This window comes from Lethenteron reissneri, chromosome 47 (assembly GCF_015708825.2).
Source record: "Lethenteron reissneri isolate LAM-NWPU_2019-01 chromosome 47, ASM1570882v1, whole genome shotgun sequence".
Lineage (NCBI taxonomy): Eukaryota > Metazoa > Chordata > Hyperoartia > Petromyzontiformes > Petromyzontidae > Lethenteron > Lethenteron reissneri.
The window spans coordinates 1,463,516-1,483,454 of NC_083825.1; the positions used below are offsets into that span (position 1 = coordinate 1,463,516).

Genomic DNA, 19,939 nt, shown 5'->3' on the forward strand with positions numbered 1-19,939 from the left:
TTCATGACATCATTCAATATGTTAAGAGAAGCAGGACATGTCATGGCTAGAAGGTTTGGAATGTGGAGCGATGAAATCAGTTCTTGCGCAGGTGCTGCGTGGATTGTTACGGCGCTTGGGCCGTAAGCGCCTGGGGAGGGCCTTCATCCAGCAGTGGATTGATGATGATGATTTAATTATGCGCGGCGAACACGGGACCAGTTTTTTTTACTTGAGTCTCGTCAGCAGCGTGCAACTATGTTAAAAACAAAAAAAAACGTGAAACTATTTTTTATCTTACCAAGTAAGGCCCACTGAGCTATGTAGCTCTTTTTCAGAAGCGACATGGCCACAAACTGATCGCTCAGCGAAGTGGCTTATCATGTCGACATTTATAGCAGCCAAGTACTCTAAACGCGCGTTTCTAAATGTGGAGGGAAAAAACAGAGAAAAATCCACACAACCACAGAGAACTTGCAAACTCCAAATATACAGGCATCAGGGTCGGGATTGAACCCATGCCCTTGTGTGTACCAGGCGAGGTAGTTAACATCTCGCCACCATGGCACCCCAATTATAAACAACAAGAACAATTATGCAAAGCTCTTCACGGTTTTTCGGTAATAACATTTTATTTTACAAAGTATATATTTACGTGTTTTTTCACGAATGAAATATCGTGTTGTTTTAACCGACAATTCTATTGAGCACGTACATATGTTGAACAGCTTTCCCAGTAAATTTTTGTGGCATCTATAAAAGCCAATACACTCAGTCAGCATGGCGCATATTTGATGGCGACCGCATCTGACAACCACTATTGCATTCCTTGCACGCGTGTACGGCTGACCGTCGTTTCGACCGCTGTACCTCCAATTAGCACGGTTGGCTACGTACGGTGCGAAATTATTTCGATATACGTACGGACGTGACGACGCCATTTGTTCCGACTGTTATTTTACAAAATGTTTTTTTTTGTCCGATGTTTTTTTTTTATTTACCTCTCCACGTTCCCGGCAAGACGCATTCGGAGGAGCGGCCCTTCCAGTGCGAGGAATGCAAGGCCCTCTTCCGCACGCCCTTCTCCCTGCAGCGGCATCTTCTCATCCACAACAGTGAGATCGCTGCTGCACTCCGAACAGACACACATGCATCGCTGCCCAGCAGCAGGGCATTCGGAGCTTATGCCCAGATATTCTATTCTTGTGTATGTCAAACTGATGAGCAGCTAAACACCCAATGTCCAGGTCTGTTAGTCACGACGAGAGGGCTTCAGGGGAGAGTCCGTGTTGTTTTGCTATTCCTCCTTCTTCGTTCAAGTTCAAGTTCATTTATTGGGTACAGCCCTGTGAGCCATTCGGCTCTTGAATCGGGTGCAACCGCAACAAACAAAAAAACAAAAACATGAACAAAAAACATCTTAAAGTGAATATGTGACTAAGTGCAAATAGAAAATCCAAGAAAAGACAGCAAAATGTTGCAGGAAAAAAACACCGTGTACACCAGGCTACAGTGTGTTTTCTATATGGTCCATAGTTTGGGTTGAACTGCAATCGAACTGTGGCTTGTGTCTTTATTTTTTCGATTTATGAAGGAGATGCGCTTATCGGCCTGTTGATGTTCTGATGTGGACCATGGTTACAGCAGTGACCGGCTTTACAAAGTGAAGGCGCAGTCACGTGGCCAGAGCTGTTGTTAACTCGCTCGCCTGGTATACAGGAGGATGTGGGTTCGATCCCAACCCTGACACCTGTATATTTGGAGTTTGCATGTCTCTTTCTCCCCATGGTTGAGTGGATTTTTCTCCAGGTCCTCCGTTTTTTCCCTCCACATTTACAATCAACATGTGTTTAGAATATTTGTCTGCTATATATTTCCACATGATGACCAACCTCGTTTAGCTATCATTTGTGGCCAGGTCGCTTCTGAAAAAAAGCTACATATGGCTCCAGTGGGCCTTACCTGGTAAAATAAAAAAAAACATGTTATAGTCAGTTTGTGCACACATGAAGAATGCCTTAGCAATGATGGAGTGTCAATATTGCAGAGCCCGTGCGTTTTCATTGCCTCTGTGATAGTGGAATGTATGAGTGCCCATTCTCGTGAGCAATGACCATTATACACAGCACTGTAAGGCATTGTGTCCACACGGATTAACTCAAAATGCTTTGATACATTCACTTAATAACGTTGAGTGAATGCACTGAAAACTCTTGATACATTGACTTCAAAGCGACCTTCACTTCAAAGAAAAATTTGACTTCAAAGCACTTTTTTTTAAAGTTGCATGCCTTATTAGTGTAGTTGCTTGTGTAGGGGCATGTTTGTGTTCATATAAACATAGTTTATGGTGGTGTCTCGCATATGCCCAACTATTTCGAGAATCCGAAAGCGGCATGGATGTTCGAGACTTTATTCGATGTGGCCTGTACGTGGAAGGACATCGCACAAAATCACGTCCTGGCTGAGTGGCGTTTATCTGCAGCTGCACTGATCGCCTGGAACTCTGTCCCAATGTTGCGAACGCAACACCATCCACTTAAATTTAAATGACATCTCTGGCACACAATCGCATTTTTGTCATTCCTCGCCACCCATAAATATGATCGATGACCAAAGCTATGCTCGTGGTCTCATGCGTATCTTATAGCAAATCACGATCAACGTACCCAATCGCGTGGGATCTGAGACGCTAAGCAGGTTTAAGCCTGGATAGCACTTGGGCGGGTGAATCACGAGGGCTTGCCGGGTGTCGTAGGTGATCAGGAAATTGCAGTGTTGGGTGTCACCTCCTCCTGCGCATGCGATTCCTCCGGTTACTCCGATTCCATATCCTCCAAGACTTCAATAAAATCCTGAGTCAAAAAATAGCCGCTGCTCCTCATATCCTTGCGTACACTTTCTCCACATTCCTGCGCAGTGTTTGAGGCTTAGCTTTCTTGGAGTACGTAATCACATCAACGTGATGCCTTTCATCTGACTGACATAATTTATCTTACCTTAAGGGCAACCATCGCCCCCCCCCCAACACTTTTTTTCAAAATTAACCTGCAGCGTCAGTGTAAAAGTTCGGCTTAATCAGTTGCTTCCTGACAAAGTTATTCTGGATCGAATAATAGCCTGCAACGCTGGGTAATAAGCTCAGTACGAGTGACTGTAAATTGCCCGTAGCAACGGAATTCTAATGATGTTCGCCGTTCTCTCGTTAATCACGGTAGGTCCATGTGGTTGTGGAGTAGCATCTGCAGGGATTTACCGACACCCATCCCCGTGCCCTTCTCTGGGTCTTGCCTTTATAAACGCAATTAACCTATAACTCTGCAGCCAAATCAGATATTCTTGGCAGCCGTTTCTTCCCGATGTGTCTCTTCCCCTCTGTCCCCCGGGTGAAATCATATACAGCTGCAATATTGTGTTACAAATGCTCCACGACTGACGCTTAACTCAGCGTCTCCCTGGCATCAGCCACCATCACTTTCTCTCTCTCCCTCCCCGTGTCTAAGGGCTCCTTGATGCTGGATTAAAAACAAAGCTCCACAAGTAAATATAAATAAAAATGTTACGTTCGCTTATCATGCGTATACGTCTGTTACGACCGAGGCTTTAACCAGCCATGTGGCTCCTGCGGCAGAGCGAAACGGCTCGCAGTCGGAAGGTTGCGAGTTCAACTCCTAGTTGGGTGTCGCCTCGCTCGGTCCCATCATCCCTTCGGAAGTCAATTCGGTGAATATGCACTATGTATGTTTGAACTTTTCTCACACCGTATGTCGGCCATCCGTGATAATTTAAGGTGCGCATACCACAGTGGGGAAGTGGTTATTGACCTTTACCGCAGCTTCGCACCCCTTTGGTTCTGAATCGTTAAAACAATATATCATAGAGGCTCGATGTAACAATGTAGTTGTACTTACGTGCTCCTGCCTAGCTTGTGTTGCGATGATTTTCCTTCTAGAAAAATCTGGCATGCCTAGCACCCCCAGAAAGGGCATCTTGCATCCACAGGGGGTGGGTGCACCCCAGGTTAGGAACCACTGCCCTATGGATGAGACTCGACCCCGGTCACAAGGGATGTGGAGTTTCCACCACCGCATCACGGTTGTAAACGGGAGATGATGAGCGCCTTATATTGGTATACTGAGAGGTGTGCTGAGAGGGATTCTGGATGTGGTGTGCTGGGTGCGGAAATATTTGTCCAAGCCACAGACAGCAGCTGAAGTGAAGCCCTCATTTCTAGAGAACATGTTGACCGGAAAACTGTTGGAAAAGGACAAACAAGCAAACAAGGAGTCAACACGGCAATTTTATGCACAATTATCCTTTCAATTGATTTATTATTTCAACGCTTTTTTTGTTGCAATTAGCCTCAAGAGCAGATTTTTTTTTCACTCGAAGTGCGTTTGCCAACCGTCGTTTTTACATTCGCCCATCAATGGAGTTCCTCAGTATTCGGGGAAACAGACCGCTCTCTTTCTCACGAGCCCTGCCGAGTGCTCCCTGAGTGAAGGGGGATGTTTACGAGGCGGTCGCTCGGCTCGGGTGACTAATTTGTGCGCGTCGCGCCGCAAGTGATCCGCCGCCACCGCCGCCATGGTCGTGAGGTTTTCATCATCATCGTCGTCGTCATCAAACTTGGTCAATCCACTGCTGGATGAAAGCCTCCCTCCCTGAAGCCGTCGCCACTTCTCACGGTCCTGCAATGCGGCGATCCATCGACGGCCGACGTACGAGATGTTTTCATCGCGCCAGTGAAAATCATTTATAAAATTCTGCTTAAAAAAAATTTGTATTTATCTTTTACCTCCTCTGGGGTATTTTTGACGTCTCGGCTCAAGGTGAACGTAGCTCTGGCAGCTGCAGATGCAGCCTGGAGGTTGCAGGATAACAGGTGACGCCCTACTTTGTCACCCAAGGAACATTTAGCAGTGTGCCGGCTGCCTCTTGCTGCCAGACTGACAAATTGATGTGTTTATTTGCTCTCTTGCTTTGGGAGTAGGGAGGTACAACAATGAAGGAGTTTCTGTATTTAAGTTTATTTTGTTTAACCAGGTGAGAACTCAAGAGACCAGGACGAGCCTCATTTGCAAGTCTTCCATTCGGGGGTGGGCGGTCAATGATTGCTGCTGTGTAAATAGTCTCAATTGAGTAATTTTCGAATTTGGACAAATGTGAATCCTGACTCCTGCACACAAATGTCCCACTCTTGCGAATTCCATCAAGGGGATGTTTAGTGTCCGTTGCGAAGCAGACTGCGCGTAGTATTACCGTGGTTAGTGCACGCTGCGGTAATAACCAGGGCGGTTGCTGGATTTGTGAACCGTGAACTTGTTTTAGTTTAGCGCCCTGAGAACGATTGTTTAAGGGCGCTCTATGAAGTTTAATTATTTGTTATCAATTTACTTCTGCAACGAGCGGCGACCGCAATACAGCCCACGGCCTAGCGGACGTGCCTGCCAAGCGTTACAGATTGTACAATGCCACAGTCGCACGACAACTCGCGTTTCTTCCCAAGGTATTATCGCGTCGCCAAATGAATCGCCGCAGCCGAGTGCATTATAAATGGTGTTTCTTGTGCGTGGTGGCAAATGAGATGTTTACGGTGAAATTAACTGGCCTGTTAGAGAGTTAATAGAAGGGAACCCTTGTAGCCACTGTTGCAATAATAGCTTCTGGGTCCAAACACCCGGGTAAATAACCCTAACCCTAACCCTTGATTCTGCCTTATTTTAGATTGGGGGAAAAAACCCTGCAAACAAGCGTGAAAATAACTTTGTTTATATGTATAAAATAACGAAGTAATTAAAAGTGTTCAAAAACTATTTTTTTCTTCAAAAAACATCCACGTGAATGCTTTTTATTGAAAAAATGTTCAGTGAACACTGGGAACACCCAAAGTTATCCGTAATAGAGTTTTTTTTGGGTTAGATCGCGTAAATATATAAATGTGTTGATAAAACCCGCCACCACCTGACACAGCCAACTAGTAAGGGTTGTCATGTAAACAGAAATTGGCCAATTCGTCACTAGTACAGCGTACCGGTGTGTTGAAGAGCAAAGCCACAACATTTAAAATCTGAGTACGACGTTTCGCCAGTAATTACAACCAGCTTCATCAGGCGACAGCCAGATTTGTGGAGAAGTCCACCTGTTTCGTTCCTTATATAGAGGCGTAGATGTGGTGACCACACTTCTGCGCTCTTGCGCAAAGTGGGGGGCGGGGGGGGAGATTACTGAGTCAACGTACATTACGCATGTGCATCATGCAAGCCCTTTGACCTTGTTCGGCTTACGTGACAACCCTTACTAGTTGGCTGTGTCGGGTGGTGCTGGGTTTCAACGACACATTTATATATTTACGCCATCTACCCCAAAAACCTCTATTATGGATGATATTGGTCGCGAAAGCCTGCTACGTGTTAAACCCAAAGTGAGCGAGCGACATTTATTTCGTAATGCTACAGATGAGAACCAATGCGTTACAAATGTGCCCAAAAGGTGCCAAGTGGTGGACACGCCGTGACGCATTGTGCCACGAAGCTGAATTGTAAAAAGAAACAACATCACGCAGCCACTTCTACAGTGGAAATACCACGGTAGAATTTAATATATGCAGATACCTTGGCTGCATCATTCAAATGTTGCACGACATTCCCGATTAAAAACAATGATGAACATGTGACTTCTCCAGCCAATCACAGTGTTTGCTGCCCACGGTCAATGTTACTCCATTTTGCGAAACGGAGCAAGGAGGATGTCGACAATGTTGTTCGCGACTTTATGGCACGAACATTGCACGACACGTCTTTCATTAAAAACGGTGGGTGAACCACCAGGGCTTGCCAGGTGCTGAGAGCACTGGAGCACGTTCTAGTGAGCCTCTCTAGAGGGTATTTGGTCTACTCTTAAACTCTCGCCAGACACCTTGGAAGAGGTGGAAGCACCCACACTTTACCCCGCCACACGCAACCTGCCGATCGACTAACTGCGGTCACACCAATTTATGCTGCCGCGCGGACGGAGGTGGCAACGGGGGGATTTGAGAAACTTCCCGATCGTTTCAACTGCCGCGCCGGGAGATCAAACCGAACCGAAGCGGCGACCCCAGGATTGCGAGTACCGGCGGGCGGCCAACCGTCGCACCGCGGTGGCAGCGTCCCCCCCCCCCCCCCCCCCCATCGACAGCCGTGACTCGGCACCCTCTGCTCTGAGCCAAGCGTCCCAAGTGGAACACTCGCGCGCTTGTGCCCGTCGGGCTGGAATAAGGCCGCATTGGGTGATTCCGCACAAACACGCACGCTGAGAGGTGTTTTCCCCGAGTCTGTCATCTAAAGTCATAAAAGTAAATGGGGGAAATAAAAATCACTTGACGTGATTTGTGCCACCAGCCACACGGCCTTTCCTGTGTGCCCATACACATTTATAGAACACCGGTTGCCTGATGCTAACCTTGCAGCTACAAATTATGACAGATGACTGCTTCTCCAATGCTGGCCCTGTAGTCTGGAATTCCCTTCCCCCAAACCATCCGTGCCGTTGACTCCCTGCCCATATTCTTCGACTCAAGGGCTTCCTTCTCTCCTCTGCCTCTGGCCGACTGCTTCCCTCTCTGTATGAATGAACATCCCCGCTGGTTCTAGACAGCATCTTGAGATGGCGTCGCGTGAGACGCTATGCATAAAACCACATTGCATTTATTGAGCTGCGTACAATCCTCACATAACACATGTAAAATGGAATTCATCTAAAAAGCAAGCCTTCATTTTATGACTATGCCGGTCTTCAGTGCATGACTCAGAGATGAAGCACATAACCGCACGGGCAAAACATACGACGCGGGACACATTGTAGCATTGTCCCGAGATTCATTCCCACTGCCGCCAAGGGGAGAATTGTGGGCGACGGTCCCAAGCAACCGCTGTTTCTGCGGTCGCGCGGTCTCGGCCGACTTGAAAGGGGCGACACCATGATGTCGCGGCATGATTTGCGAACTTCGCAGCATCGCCGCCCCCCTCCATCGGGTCACGGGGAAAGCGCGGTCGTACGTCGCTCGCCGCCGCTTGGGCACGGCGAGCCAGACGGCGGTGTGGCGCAACGTCGATCGCTCACAGGGCTCGCGTTGTCTCGGCGCGCAAGTACGTTGAACTCCTTTCGCACCGTACGGAGCCAACCGTGCTAATTGGAGGCATGCCTGCGGGGCATGGCAAGGCTCGCGATGTTGATGGGTCTGTTACAAATGTGCTCGCTAAAGCGTTTTGGCTGAGCGCGAAGGCGGCAGTGAAATTAAACACAGAAACTTCGCCTGTGGATTTCCACGTTTCGTTGCTCCGGCCACCAAGAATACAGCTTCTCCGCAGTGAACTCCCAACTCTGCGCTTTCCTTGAGACAAACTGCTGCCAATGATATGTTATTAAAGTCACCTACATGGCAAGATGGGGGCGATCTTTGTCATTGTTTTTCCGCTGTGATATTTTTTTTCTTACAAAACACATGAAGCGTCGTCCCACCTATTAGGCCTTCGTATGCATTTTGGCCATTCGGTACCTCGGCGAATAAACTGAACGCGTCGACTTTCGCGACCAATATTGCGATTCGTTATTAGATTTTTCGGTCGGATCGTGTAAGTTTTGAGGACAATCCAATCGTTTCGGGCTGCGGGTTTGTTCTCCCAACACCAGCCGCGTGCGATCGGGTGATCTTTTCCTTTGCCTTTGTCCTCCCGCCGCAGACGAACGGACGTTCAAGTGCGAGCAGTGCGACGCCACGTTCAAGCGCAAGGACACGCTCAACGTGCACATCCAGGTGGTGCACGACGGCCACAAGAAGTACAAGTGCGACCTGTGCGACAAGGCCTTCGTCACGCCCTCCGTGCTCAAGAGCCACAAGAAGGTGCCGTTCCCACGCTCGCAGCGGCGACTGGACAACCCCCACCACCTCCCACCCCTTCCCCCGCCCGCGGCTCTCCTCTGCTTCGTAGCGCACGTTAAAGATGCCGCGGGCGTTATTCGAAAAAGAGGAGTAGGCCACTGCGTGTGTCGGCAGTCACGGTCCACATTCGCCCAATTGGAGGGGTTGCTGAACTCGCAGATTGTATGTATGTCTGTATGTATGTTGAACTTCTTTCGCACCGTACGTAGCCAACCGTGCTAATCGGAGGTGCGGGGGAAGGACATTAAACTAAACACAAAAATCAGTTCTAAAGCAATTAGTTTCCAATCTAGCAATCTCAGTTAAGCAAGTGTTTCAAATTGCAATTGCGCCCACTACTAGCAGGCTAATGAACTAAAAATCTATATATTTTTTTATTATACCACGTGAGACCCACTGAGCTGTATAGCTTTTTCATAAGCGACCTGGCCACAAAGGATAACTGAAAAAGTGGCTTATCGTGTGGAAATTTATAGCAGCCAAACACTCTAAACGCACGTTTCTAAATGTGGCGAGAATACCGGAGGAACAGTGAGAAAAATCTGCGGGCATGACACGCAAACTCTTAATATGCCGACATCGTCAGGGTCGGGATCGAACCCATGACCTCCTGTATATCAGTAGAGGTAGTTAACATCTCGCCACCGTTTCACCCCATGGTCACAGTGCTGTGTTTTCACTTTGTGTTGCACAGAGACGGCTGCCTTAGGGGGTCCCCTTGACTAGACTGCAGCAGGCCAATGCATTGGTTGAGAGGATATGTGAAGTGAGGCACTTAACCAAGCACCGCTGTAATACTCATTGTTATTATTATCAATGAGCCCCATTATTTTCTTGCGTATGATGGCAATAAATCCTGGAGCTAAAAGCCAATGTCGAGGTCAGCTGCTCGGCACGACCGGACGAGAGGGCTTCAGGACAGAGTCCGATGAGTTTTACTATTCCTCCTTTGAAAGAGCACAGACCACAATGATTACTATACAGTCCATAGTTTAGGTTTCATGGCCACAATCGCACTGCTCTGGCTTGTCTTTAATTATCGCATTCATGAAGGAGATGTGCCCATCAGACTGTTGATATTCCTGTCCCTGGAGTGAGTTTCCATATTTTTTGTCACCTCGAGTTCCCCGTGTGAATGTTCAGGCTGAGAGGAATACATCAGCACACCCGTCACAATCTTCTTCTTTCGTATGGCTGATGTAGATGCAGATCAACAACTAAAACTTCGCATTCAGGTGGTCAAATCAGATGACTGCGCTGGGAGCAGCTGAGTGTCTATCGCTGTAATATCTCCTTCATATTTGTGGCTCGGGCGTTGCGTTGTTTTATATATGAAATATTAATGGAGTGGAAGATGGCAGCCTTCAGGTGGCCCACTCTGTTAAGTGAAAAATCACGATGAATGCTGTCAACATGGCGACCGAACACCGAACACCGATCAATCATCGATCTCCTGGTTGCCAGGGCAACAACAATAACTGCCCGTCACAATAAAACATCTCGTAGGCAGCGGGAACATTCATCATCACATTGAATTCAACAATTAATGTTTAATTTTGTCACTAATGCGCGCTCTCGACCGTTCACTATTTCTGGGAAAGTCTAACTCGGAGAGACCTTTATTATTATTATTACTACACTTGTTTGTCCAGAAAAGCCTCACTGAGTCTCAAGACTCTCTTTCAGGAGGGTCCTGCCAAGCTTACACAGTAGGGGGGCGATGTCCGTGCGTCTAATTCCCAATGGAGTAAAACATTTTTTTCGCAATTTGTGTGTAATTTTTCAACATTGGGACCAACTAACATGGAAACGCGCATAGCTCGACAAATCATGGAAACACCACTTTTATTTTTATCCAACTTCATTTGCCCTTCAACTCGAGTCCTGGGAGAAATCCGGCCAAGTCGGACGAACTCAGCCCAACACGAGCCAAGTCGAGTTGGCCCCTTGAGTTTCACCGCATGGGAGATGCGGGATAAATAATAAATGCTGCTGCTGATGATGATGACTGTCCCATGGAAACGCAAATCATCAAGTGTGTTGGTGTCCACCTGGAATCCAGCCAGCGTTCTTGTGCTGACACACACACACACTCAATCCAGAGACAGACAAAACATTATCTGGGCAATCGCTTGCACAGAGTCAAACTGTGCTGCACCGCATTCCTAAATTGGACAGACATCTTCGGCAGTTGACTGATATGGACGCGCAGAAATAAAGTTGGCGGAAGAAACAATATACCGATTGGCACAGACGCTCGCACTCAGCAATTGGAATGAGTGTAAGATACACAGTGCAGCAATGAAGGAACGAGCAAGATGCATAGATAAGAGAGAGAAGAGAATGAGGTGTGGATTGGTGGAGACTGTGGGTTTTGATTACTATACATATATCAATCACCGCCCCTAAGTTCCTTTCATGCATGCCCAATATCCTCGCGGCTCCACCGCTTTGGCCAGCTGGCATCACTTGAATGTAAATGGCGCGTCGTTCATTCTCGTCATTGAAACTCGCTCAATGAACCTTGCCTTTGATTCACTCGCGAAAAGTTGTCACAGTGAGAAACTGCGCGGGGGTCTGTCTGCAGCGCCGGGGTCAGTGTGGAACCGATTTTCCACGCTTGGTAACGGTGCGCGTTGATGGACAATTGGTGAGCTCATTGTAAAATGTTAATGAGCTTAAAGTCAACCGGTGGATCAAAAGTGACAAGAACAACACTTTTAAGACTTTTACGGATTGGTCGAGAATAATTCAATTGGCGTTCGGGGAGTGGAATGTAATCCGAAGGCGATGGAGCAATGAAATCTGCTTGCGTGCAGGTGCTAGTTGGATTGTTCCATCGCAGGATTGTGAGAGATGGCAGCGGCCTTCATCCAGCAGCGGGTTGAGCATGGCATGACGATGAATGTACTGCACATTAATTCAATGAACGGTGACATACGAGTCGAGAGAAATTATTGATGGTAAAGCATTGGTGAATGTATCATGGACTGAGAGCTAAAGAGCGAGCTGGAGAACAGTTGGTGAAGTGTAAAGGATTTAGATTCACGAATGGATCGAAGTCAAGTCAATGGCGGTTAGATCCCTTTGTAGCTCGGCCATTTTCCTATTAACTTTGCGTGGCTGGAACTATTCTCCAATGGCCAAAGTGTTGGACTACATCTGCGGTGTGGCAATAGAGACAATTATTTGTTTTGTTTCATAGCAAGCTGCTACTTAATCGTGAAACACAAAGAAATTGAACGAATCACGAGTTATTAGCCTGATAGTGCATGTAATTGCTAATCTTGTAGGAATTGAACTAATTATCAGTCATTTTCGTTAATAATCTATGGGTGATTGAACTAAAGCTTTAATCCCTAGTTTAACAATCCCCTGCGACTGCTCAGCATCGGTGCTTAAGCAATGTGAGGCTTTTTGTCATGCAAAAATAAATCCACTCTGTTCCACTAGTCTGCTCCACAAATACAGCACGAAATACCAAATGTTCATTTAATTTCAGCAAAAATGCAAAAGACCCTCAACGTCTGTAGCGTGACTACTGGGTCAACTCAACTTAGCCCATCTTTCCTCTCGGAGCCAATCAAATCATTACCACTTAGTGGGAAGGCAGCAGTGGGTGTCCTGTGGATGGAGAGACTGGCCTTGATCGTTTGTAGAGCATTTGGCTGCTATAAATGTCCACGTGACTGAGACACTTTTTTTTTTGAGCCAGTCATTTGTGGCCAGGTCGTTTCTGAAAAAGAGCTCCTCGCTTTACGAGGTAAAATAAAAAATAGAGTTCTTAAAAGGAAGCCGATTGTTTCAATTATGTATGTTGAACTTCTTTCGCACCATACGTAGTCAAACAAACAAACTCATCACAAAAAGCAGTTCAAAATTAATTCGTTGTCAATCTAGATTTAAAAGCATACAACTCCATTGGCTTCCTAATATTAGAAGAAAGAGTGTTCCAGACGGCCACAGAAGCGCATATGAAAGCGCGCGGTGCGGTGATGATGACCGAAGTTTGCGTGAGCACGGCTGTCTTCGGGCCCTAAACGAGAACAATGTTTTATTATATTACCCTCAGAACGTTACACAATTCCTGATGTTTTTTTTTCCTTCCCCCAGACGCACACGGGAGAGAAGGAGAAGATTTGTCCGTACTGCTGGGCAGAAGTTTGCGAGCAACGGGACTTTGCGTGTGCACATCCGCAGCCACACTGGTAAGGAAGGGCCCTTGCTAACGCCCTCTGCTTACACGGCCTACTATCGTTGCCAATGGTCACCAGCTTGCAACCGGTCAGGTGGCTGAGCCGTTGAGCGAGGGCGGCTCGCGAATTGCAAGGTTCAGAGTTCAAATCCTGCTGGGGCGGTTGACTACTCAGCAAATCATCTCTCCGAGAGTCCACATTGTCTGTCACGGAGATAGACTCGTCCACCCTCATAGCAGTGTGAAATGTTTACCCCTGGCTCAGGGTGGTAAAAATGCTCTTTTCACCAGGAAAGATTTTGATATTTTAACTATTACTATTCATGCTTTCTTGACACCTTGTAGCATTTTTAGATTTTTTTATTTTAATTGAATTACCGTTGTACCCATCTCAAACCAATATAATCCTCTGGCTGCAGTAGTTCTCTCGCTATATTTATTCCTGCCTCAGCAGTCCGCCTGCTGTATTTGTTTCACCTGAAGACGATTGCTCGTGTTGCGATCGAAACGTCGTGATTTTTTTCGTATTATTTTTCCATCTACGTGACTTTACCGAACGACCCAAAGAGAGGGTATGAATCCCTGCAGTCATGAAAGCTTCAAGTCAAGATTTACCGTTGTTTTTATTTCTATTCGGGTGCCGCATTTATTTTGTCTGGCAACAGTCGCGGTGCTAACAAAGCCCAGAGGCACCATCGCGGCACTCGGAGGGGGAGCCCTGGGGGCGCGTGTGTTTGGTTTGGGGGTCCCCCTTCGCTCCCTCGGGGGACGGTTGTGGGTTCGCTTCACTCCAAAACCCCAACAAAGCGGGTGTCGGGGGGGGGGGGTGGGTAGGAGGTGGGGGAAGAAAACGTTGTGGGGAGGAGGGAAAAGGAAATGCCCCCCCCCTCCTTCCCCTGCGTTGCATGCGGCGAGCTTCGTTAGCGCTGATTGGTGACAGCTGCACCATCCGAGTCCTGCACCTGTGACCACGGCAGGAATCTGAAGCACGCTCGCACGGCGACGCGGGCAGCAGCACGCGGGGAAGGTCGCACGTCTGACCGTTCGACCCCTTGACCTCTTCTCGGCGTTGCAACGATAGCACCTCGAGCATCGTTGCAAGTTCTATATACTGTATATATATATGTGCACGTCTTTTAAAATTTAATTAACCGTCATTGTTTACTCCGTGACGTTTTCGTTTTTTTTTATCTTGTTCACGGTTGCTAAAGCCCCAAAACGCCAAACGGCCATCAACAAACGGCACTTACTGTGTTGTGATAGGTAAGAGATCAGACGCGTTTTCTCGCTACGGATATCACTCGCCGCTGATGTCAACCTCCGATCAGCACGGATGGCTACATACTGCGCGAGAGGGGTTTAACGTACACGCGTACGTACAACGGGGGGTTGTGAGCAGAACGAAGCCGCTCAGTTCATAGCGCAGCGCACTGACCACGACGCCACCGCCACTCCGACCAAGAATCGCACGACGCACTGCGACACTTATCATTGACAATGGCCACGCGGGTACTGACGAATACCGCGTAGTGGTTAGCTCAGCGTAGTGAGCTAACCACCACGCTAACCGCTCCGCTACTCGAACACAGCTTCCAGAGGGGGGGGCGGAGTGGGTGGGTGGGGAATGGCTCTTCTATGTAAACATGTTTACCCGTATTTTGCCCGGTTCAGCAGCAATGATTCCGTGTCTCAGGACCAATGGCGATGAGCTCACTCCCTGCAGCTGCGCGTCGCCGCCTCTGCCCACGCGGCGCTTCTCCGGCCTGCGCCGCAGAGGTCGTTTTTGCGCTCCGCCACGGCGGCCGTCCCCCCCTCTCCCCCCCTCTCTCTCTCGAGGTTTGCGGCGCAGCGGAGGATGGGAGGGAGGTCGGGAGGGCGGCGTGGCTTCTCTGCGCGGTTCGTACTTCTGCGATGACGCACGTTCGTCGTCGTCCGTGCTCTGTCTCAAAAGCGAAGCGTGCCGAGGATCGTTTTTTGATCAGCGGTCCTGCGCTCGCTCGCTCACCGCCAGTCAGTCACCCTCCTTGTCACTCTGCGATCACAACTACCACGACGGTTATTACTGTTCCCTTGCGCATCGCTCACTGATTCCGCCCACCGATGTTGTGGGCTCAGCCTGCCGGACTGAATGTTTCGCCGCATCCACACTGTGTTCAACCACCGTACTGCAAGGTCACAACAACACACTCTCAGTCACTCACCCACCCACCAACTAACTCATTCACCCACTCACTCACTCACTCACCCACCCACCAACTAACTCATTCACCCACTCACTCACCACAGGTCACAACAACGCACTCACTCTCACTCACCTACAAACTCACTCACCCACCCACTCACCCACTCACTTCACCACACTGCAGGCTCACAACACACTCTCACTCACCCACCCACTCACTCACCCACCCACTCACTGCACCACACTGCAGGTCACAACGCTTCTCTTTCTACTCCTTTCCTCGCACTGCTCCATCTTGGAATTCCCTCCGATCGCCTATTTCCCCAAGTCCTGACGTAACGTTGCTCAATTCCAGGAACGTCTTATAAGTCGCCTATCCCGTACACCGCCAATACCTCCAACAGGAGTGCTGTTTGTGTCTGGTAACTTGGTGTGTTGGCCCTTTGGGCCTGTGCTCATTAAGCACAGGCATCGCATAATGTTTGCCAGCGCGAGGGATGGATGACGGAATATTTTGCTCAAGTGCGCGCCGTCAATCGCATGCCAAGCCGTGCGGATAAATGGAGCTGACTGCACTCATTATTTTTTTCCCCTGTGTAGTAAGAGCAATGGTTTTGGAAGGGATGTTTTTTGGGGAAGGTTACATTGCTTGGAATTACATGGAGAAACAGAAAGGAGAACATGCAGATCTGGAAAGAAACGGCGATCAGACATCGCATGGAATGTGAGGAAGGCTTGGGTCCGACGGTCAAGAACAACGATGGAGTGGGAGCCAAGGAACGCAACCCGTCCAAGACGGTCACCGCCATGGAGATGGAGCGATTAAATAAGTTAATGGCGAGATGTTTACTACCTTGCCTGGTATGCAGGAGGTCGTGGGTTCAATCTCGACCCTGATGCCTGTGTATTTGGAATTTGCTTGTTCTCCCCGTGGTTGCATGGATTTTCCTCCGTGTCCTCCGGAGTTTCCCTCGGCATTTATAAACACGCGCATCCCATTAGCCAGCCACAGCACGGCCTCTAGGAGCGCTTTAGAAAGATGCGTTTGGAGTATTTGGCTGCTTTAAATGTCCACGTGATAAGCCACTTCGTTGAGCTATCAACAGTTGGCTGGATTGTTGCATCGCGGGATCATCAAAGGTTGCAAACGGCTTGGTAGGCTTTCATCCGGCAGCCGATTGACCTTGGTTGCTGCTGCTGTCGATGTTGTTGTAGGTTTGCTACATTGAGTACGTGTATAGATGTAAAGATTCATAATTAATCTTTATTTTCAAAATGTTTAAGTTGAAACGCTGACTTTTTTACTTTCCAGCACTGAATATAATTTCACTGCAATTTGTATGACCACATGAATATGCTGACATGGGGCATTTTGAAAAAAATAATTCTCACTAAAAACTGACTTAGATCGGGGAAAATGTATCCATTGAGGAGGCAATGACCTTCAGGAATGTCGTACACAGTCTCAGAAGACTGTATTCTACATAGCCTCTGTCAGAACCAAATGGTAAAAAAGGCACAATATTTTCAATGTCACAATTGCAGTTAATTTCTGAAAGAATGCGGCCAAATGAGATTTAAGCCATCGGATGCTGTGGACCAAAGGCGTCACGGGACCTTCACAATTACAATTTAATCTTAATCACCAGCACCGCCGAATTTGGAAGGGCAATTAAGTCAATTACTCGCAAAAGAATTCCCCGCTAAAGCACGCGTTCCTTTCTGCCTTTTCGTAATGGAATCTAATGAGATTAGACAGGAATAATTGACCCCAATCAAATCAGCGGTATCCAAATTTTTCTGCCAGGGAGTGTGAACGCACCCCAGAGGCAACGATGTCTACAGGTTTGAAGAAAAAAAAAACAACGATTCATATTCAACTTGTTCTGTTCAGTGTAGCTTTCCAATTTTTGCCTGGTAATAATTTGAACATTTGTAACGTCCACAGTCTATTTTTTTTCAGAGTGAAAGATACATCTTCTTGGTTCTTTCGGTAAAGTCACGTAGAAGGGAAGTAATAAAATAATAAAAATAAAACATAATAAAACAATTCTCACGACGTTTCGGCCACAACGCAAGCAGCCGTCCTCAGGTGAAAACCAGGTCCGTCGAGGCGACAGAGTCTGAATGAAACAGCACACGAGCTTGGAGCATATATATAAGCTGGGCGCATTGACAAAGTAATTTGCATATCAAAAGGAATTTAGCATATTTATGGGAAATGCAGGAATGTGATTAGTACTGCATCAAAGGGAGCTGCAGTTACAGTAACTGCAGCTCCCTTTGATGCTGTTAATCCTGCATAATGCACATGCATATGCAGTACTAATCACATTCCTGCATTTCCCATAAATATGCTAAATTCCTTTTGATATGCAAATTCCTTTGTCAATGCGCCCAGCTTATATATATGCTCCAAGCTCGTGTGCTGTTTCATTCAGACTCTGTCGCCTCGACGGACCTGGTTTTCACCTGAGGACGGCTGCTTGCGTTGTGGCCGAAACGTCGTGAGAATTGTTTTATTATGTTTTATTTTAATTATTTTATTACTTCCCTTCTACGTGACTTTACCGAAAGAACCAAGAAGATGAATCCCTGCAGTCACGAAAGCTTTAAATCGAAAAGTGAAAGATACAGTTCTTGTGGGAAGGCAGCCAGAACCAGCGCCAACAATTGCCCAAGCTCTGTGATCCTACATCGGCATGTTTGGCCACCGCATAGTTGGAGTATTTCAAGCATGGTTCTTCGTCCAACTTCCCTTTGCCCAACGTGCATTTTTCGTCCTCTTCTGACTGCAAATACGTTGCGTTTGCTCCCAAGTCGCCTGTGTCCCTGCCACGTGCTCTCAACTCAGAAGTCTCTCCAGACGAGGGAGGCGGAGTTGAGGCTCGTTTCCCGATAGCGGGTGATTGCTCCCATGTGGCTCCCGCAATTGGACTGCATTTTTTACATGCGTACGTGACTGTTCATTGTAAAGGTCGGTTAATAACTCGTGGTTTTTTTAAATAGATTTTGTGGAATAATGAACGTTTTCATAGACGAGAATCCCCTGAATCCGTTTTCCTATTTTCTCAGTCCTCTAGCTTTTTTGCGATGTTGGATCGTGATCGTTTCCTGCACCTGAGGACGGCTGCTTGCGTTGTGGCCGAAACGTCGTGAGAATTATTTTATTATGTTTAATTTTTATTATTTTATTATTTCCCTTCTACGTACCTCAAACCTGTGTTTTGGCCTGGTCGCGATGTTGAAACAATGAGGAAGCGTCTTCATCCCCCGCCCACCACCTCCGCCTACTGCACCACAGTTAGTCGCGCGCGGCAGGGTACAATGTGGCTACTCCCACCTCTTCCAAGACCTTTGGCCAATGTGGAAGAGTAGGCCAAGAATCTCCTTTCGAGGGGCCCTCTAGTGGAGATGTTTTCGCCGTCGACAGCGTGAGCAAGACATTGCGGGTCTGTGCCTCTACCCCGTTTGTGGATGACGCACACGGTGGGTGGCTGGCATCCTTCACAGATACAACCTCATGACAGAGCAGAGCAGCAGTCTGACATTCTGTCATATCGCACTGCTTATTCAAAATTATCTACTCCTCGAGTTTCCTGGCTGGCTGCTGCCTGGGCTCCTCTCCACCCCAACACGGGGCAAATGAACGTTGAGTTGAATTGAAACGGCGGAAGGAGTTTTTAAGACGTTTAATGGATAGCGACACGGAAGAGGTGGAAAAAACGAATTCAGAAAACTGACACGGTTTGTTTAACGTCACTTTAACTTTTCATTTTGTTCTCCTGTGAATGTAATTCCTTCGCCAGGACATTCTTTAAATCCTACAGAAAATAAAAAAAAACCTCACGATGCATATTATCTTGGCATTATATTATTACATAAAAAAGATTCATCTTAGCGCTCCAAGTACAGGATTTTGAGAAGAGCATGAAAATTATAGCTCATATCTTATTTTCCGTTGCAGATCAATGGGGTTCTCTGCTCATATTTGTCGGAGAATTTTTTTTAAGTTGCATCCCAAATTCACTTCGTTAACGACAAATTCCCGACGAAGAGGAGAAAGCAGAGAGGGATAGAGACAGGCACCCTGGTGAGAGCATAGCGTGCTTGGATTTAAATGTTAAAACAACTCCTGCGTTGGTATGCGCACGTGTGTCTGCGTGCGTGTGAGAGAGCGTTCGCACGCGAGCGGTGGTGTAGCGGTTAGCGCACTGCACCACAAACCCGGTCACCCGAGTTCGAATGCCACTTACGGCCAACGCCGGTGACGATTATCTGAACCGGTTCCGGGCTGCCGCTAGGTCGACTCGGCCTCAAATGAGTAACTGGTGCGGCGTGTTAAACATCGCCACTAGGGAGACAAAGGCGGCCGGGCGTGGTGTTGGCCACCCATCCCCTCGTGTGTCTTACAGGCCTCCATAGGTGCTGCTGGCCAACTGCACTTGCCCCAACAGTCTGTTAAGGCTGTACGGGTGAATCTTTGTCTTTGTCCGTGCGCGAGCATGCTGGAAGGTCGCACACAAACGCACGCACCACGTGCAGCGCCGCTGTTGTGCGCAGTTGCACTCTGCGCGTGCGTCAAGCTGTTGTTTTTACAGGTGTCGGTGTCAGAGTCAGGGTCAGGGTTAACGTTGTGCTTTTATATTTATTGTAGGCA

The 19,939-nt window shown here is 47.7% G+C and overlaps 1 protein-coding gene across 1 annotated transcript in view; it reads left to right on the plus strand.

Annotated features, from left to right (window-relative positions):
• Nucleotides 1-19,939, plus strand: part of PRDM5 (PR/SET domain 5) — a 120,132-nt gene that overhangs the window by 69,780 nt on the left and 30,413 nt on the right. Inside the window, 4 exon segments of the mRNA XM_061571359.1 lie at nt 1,001-1,094; nt 8,703-8,863; nt 13,016-13,054; nt 13,056-13,110. Coding sequence (XP_061427343.1) covers nt 1,001-1,094; nt 8,703-8,863; nt 13,016-13,054; nt 13,056-13,110 — 349 coding nt within the window.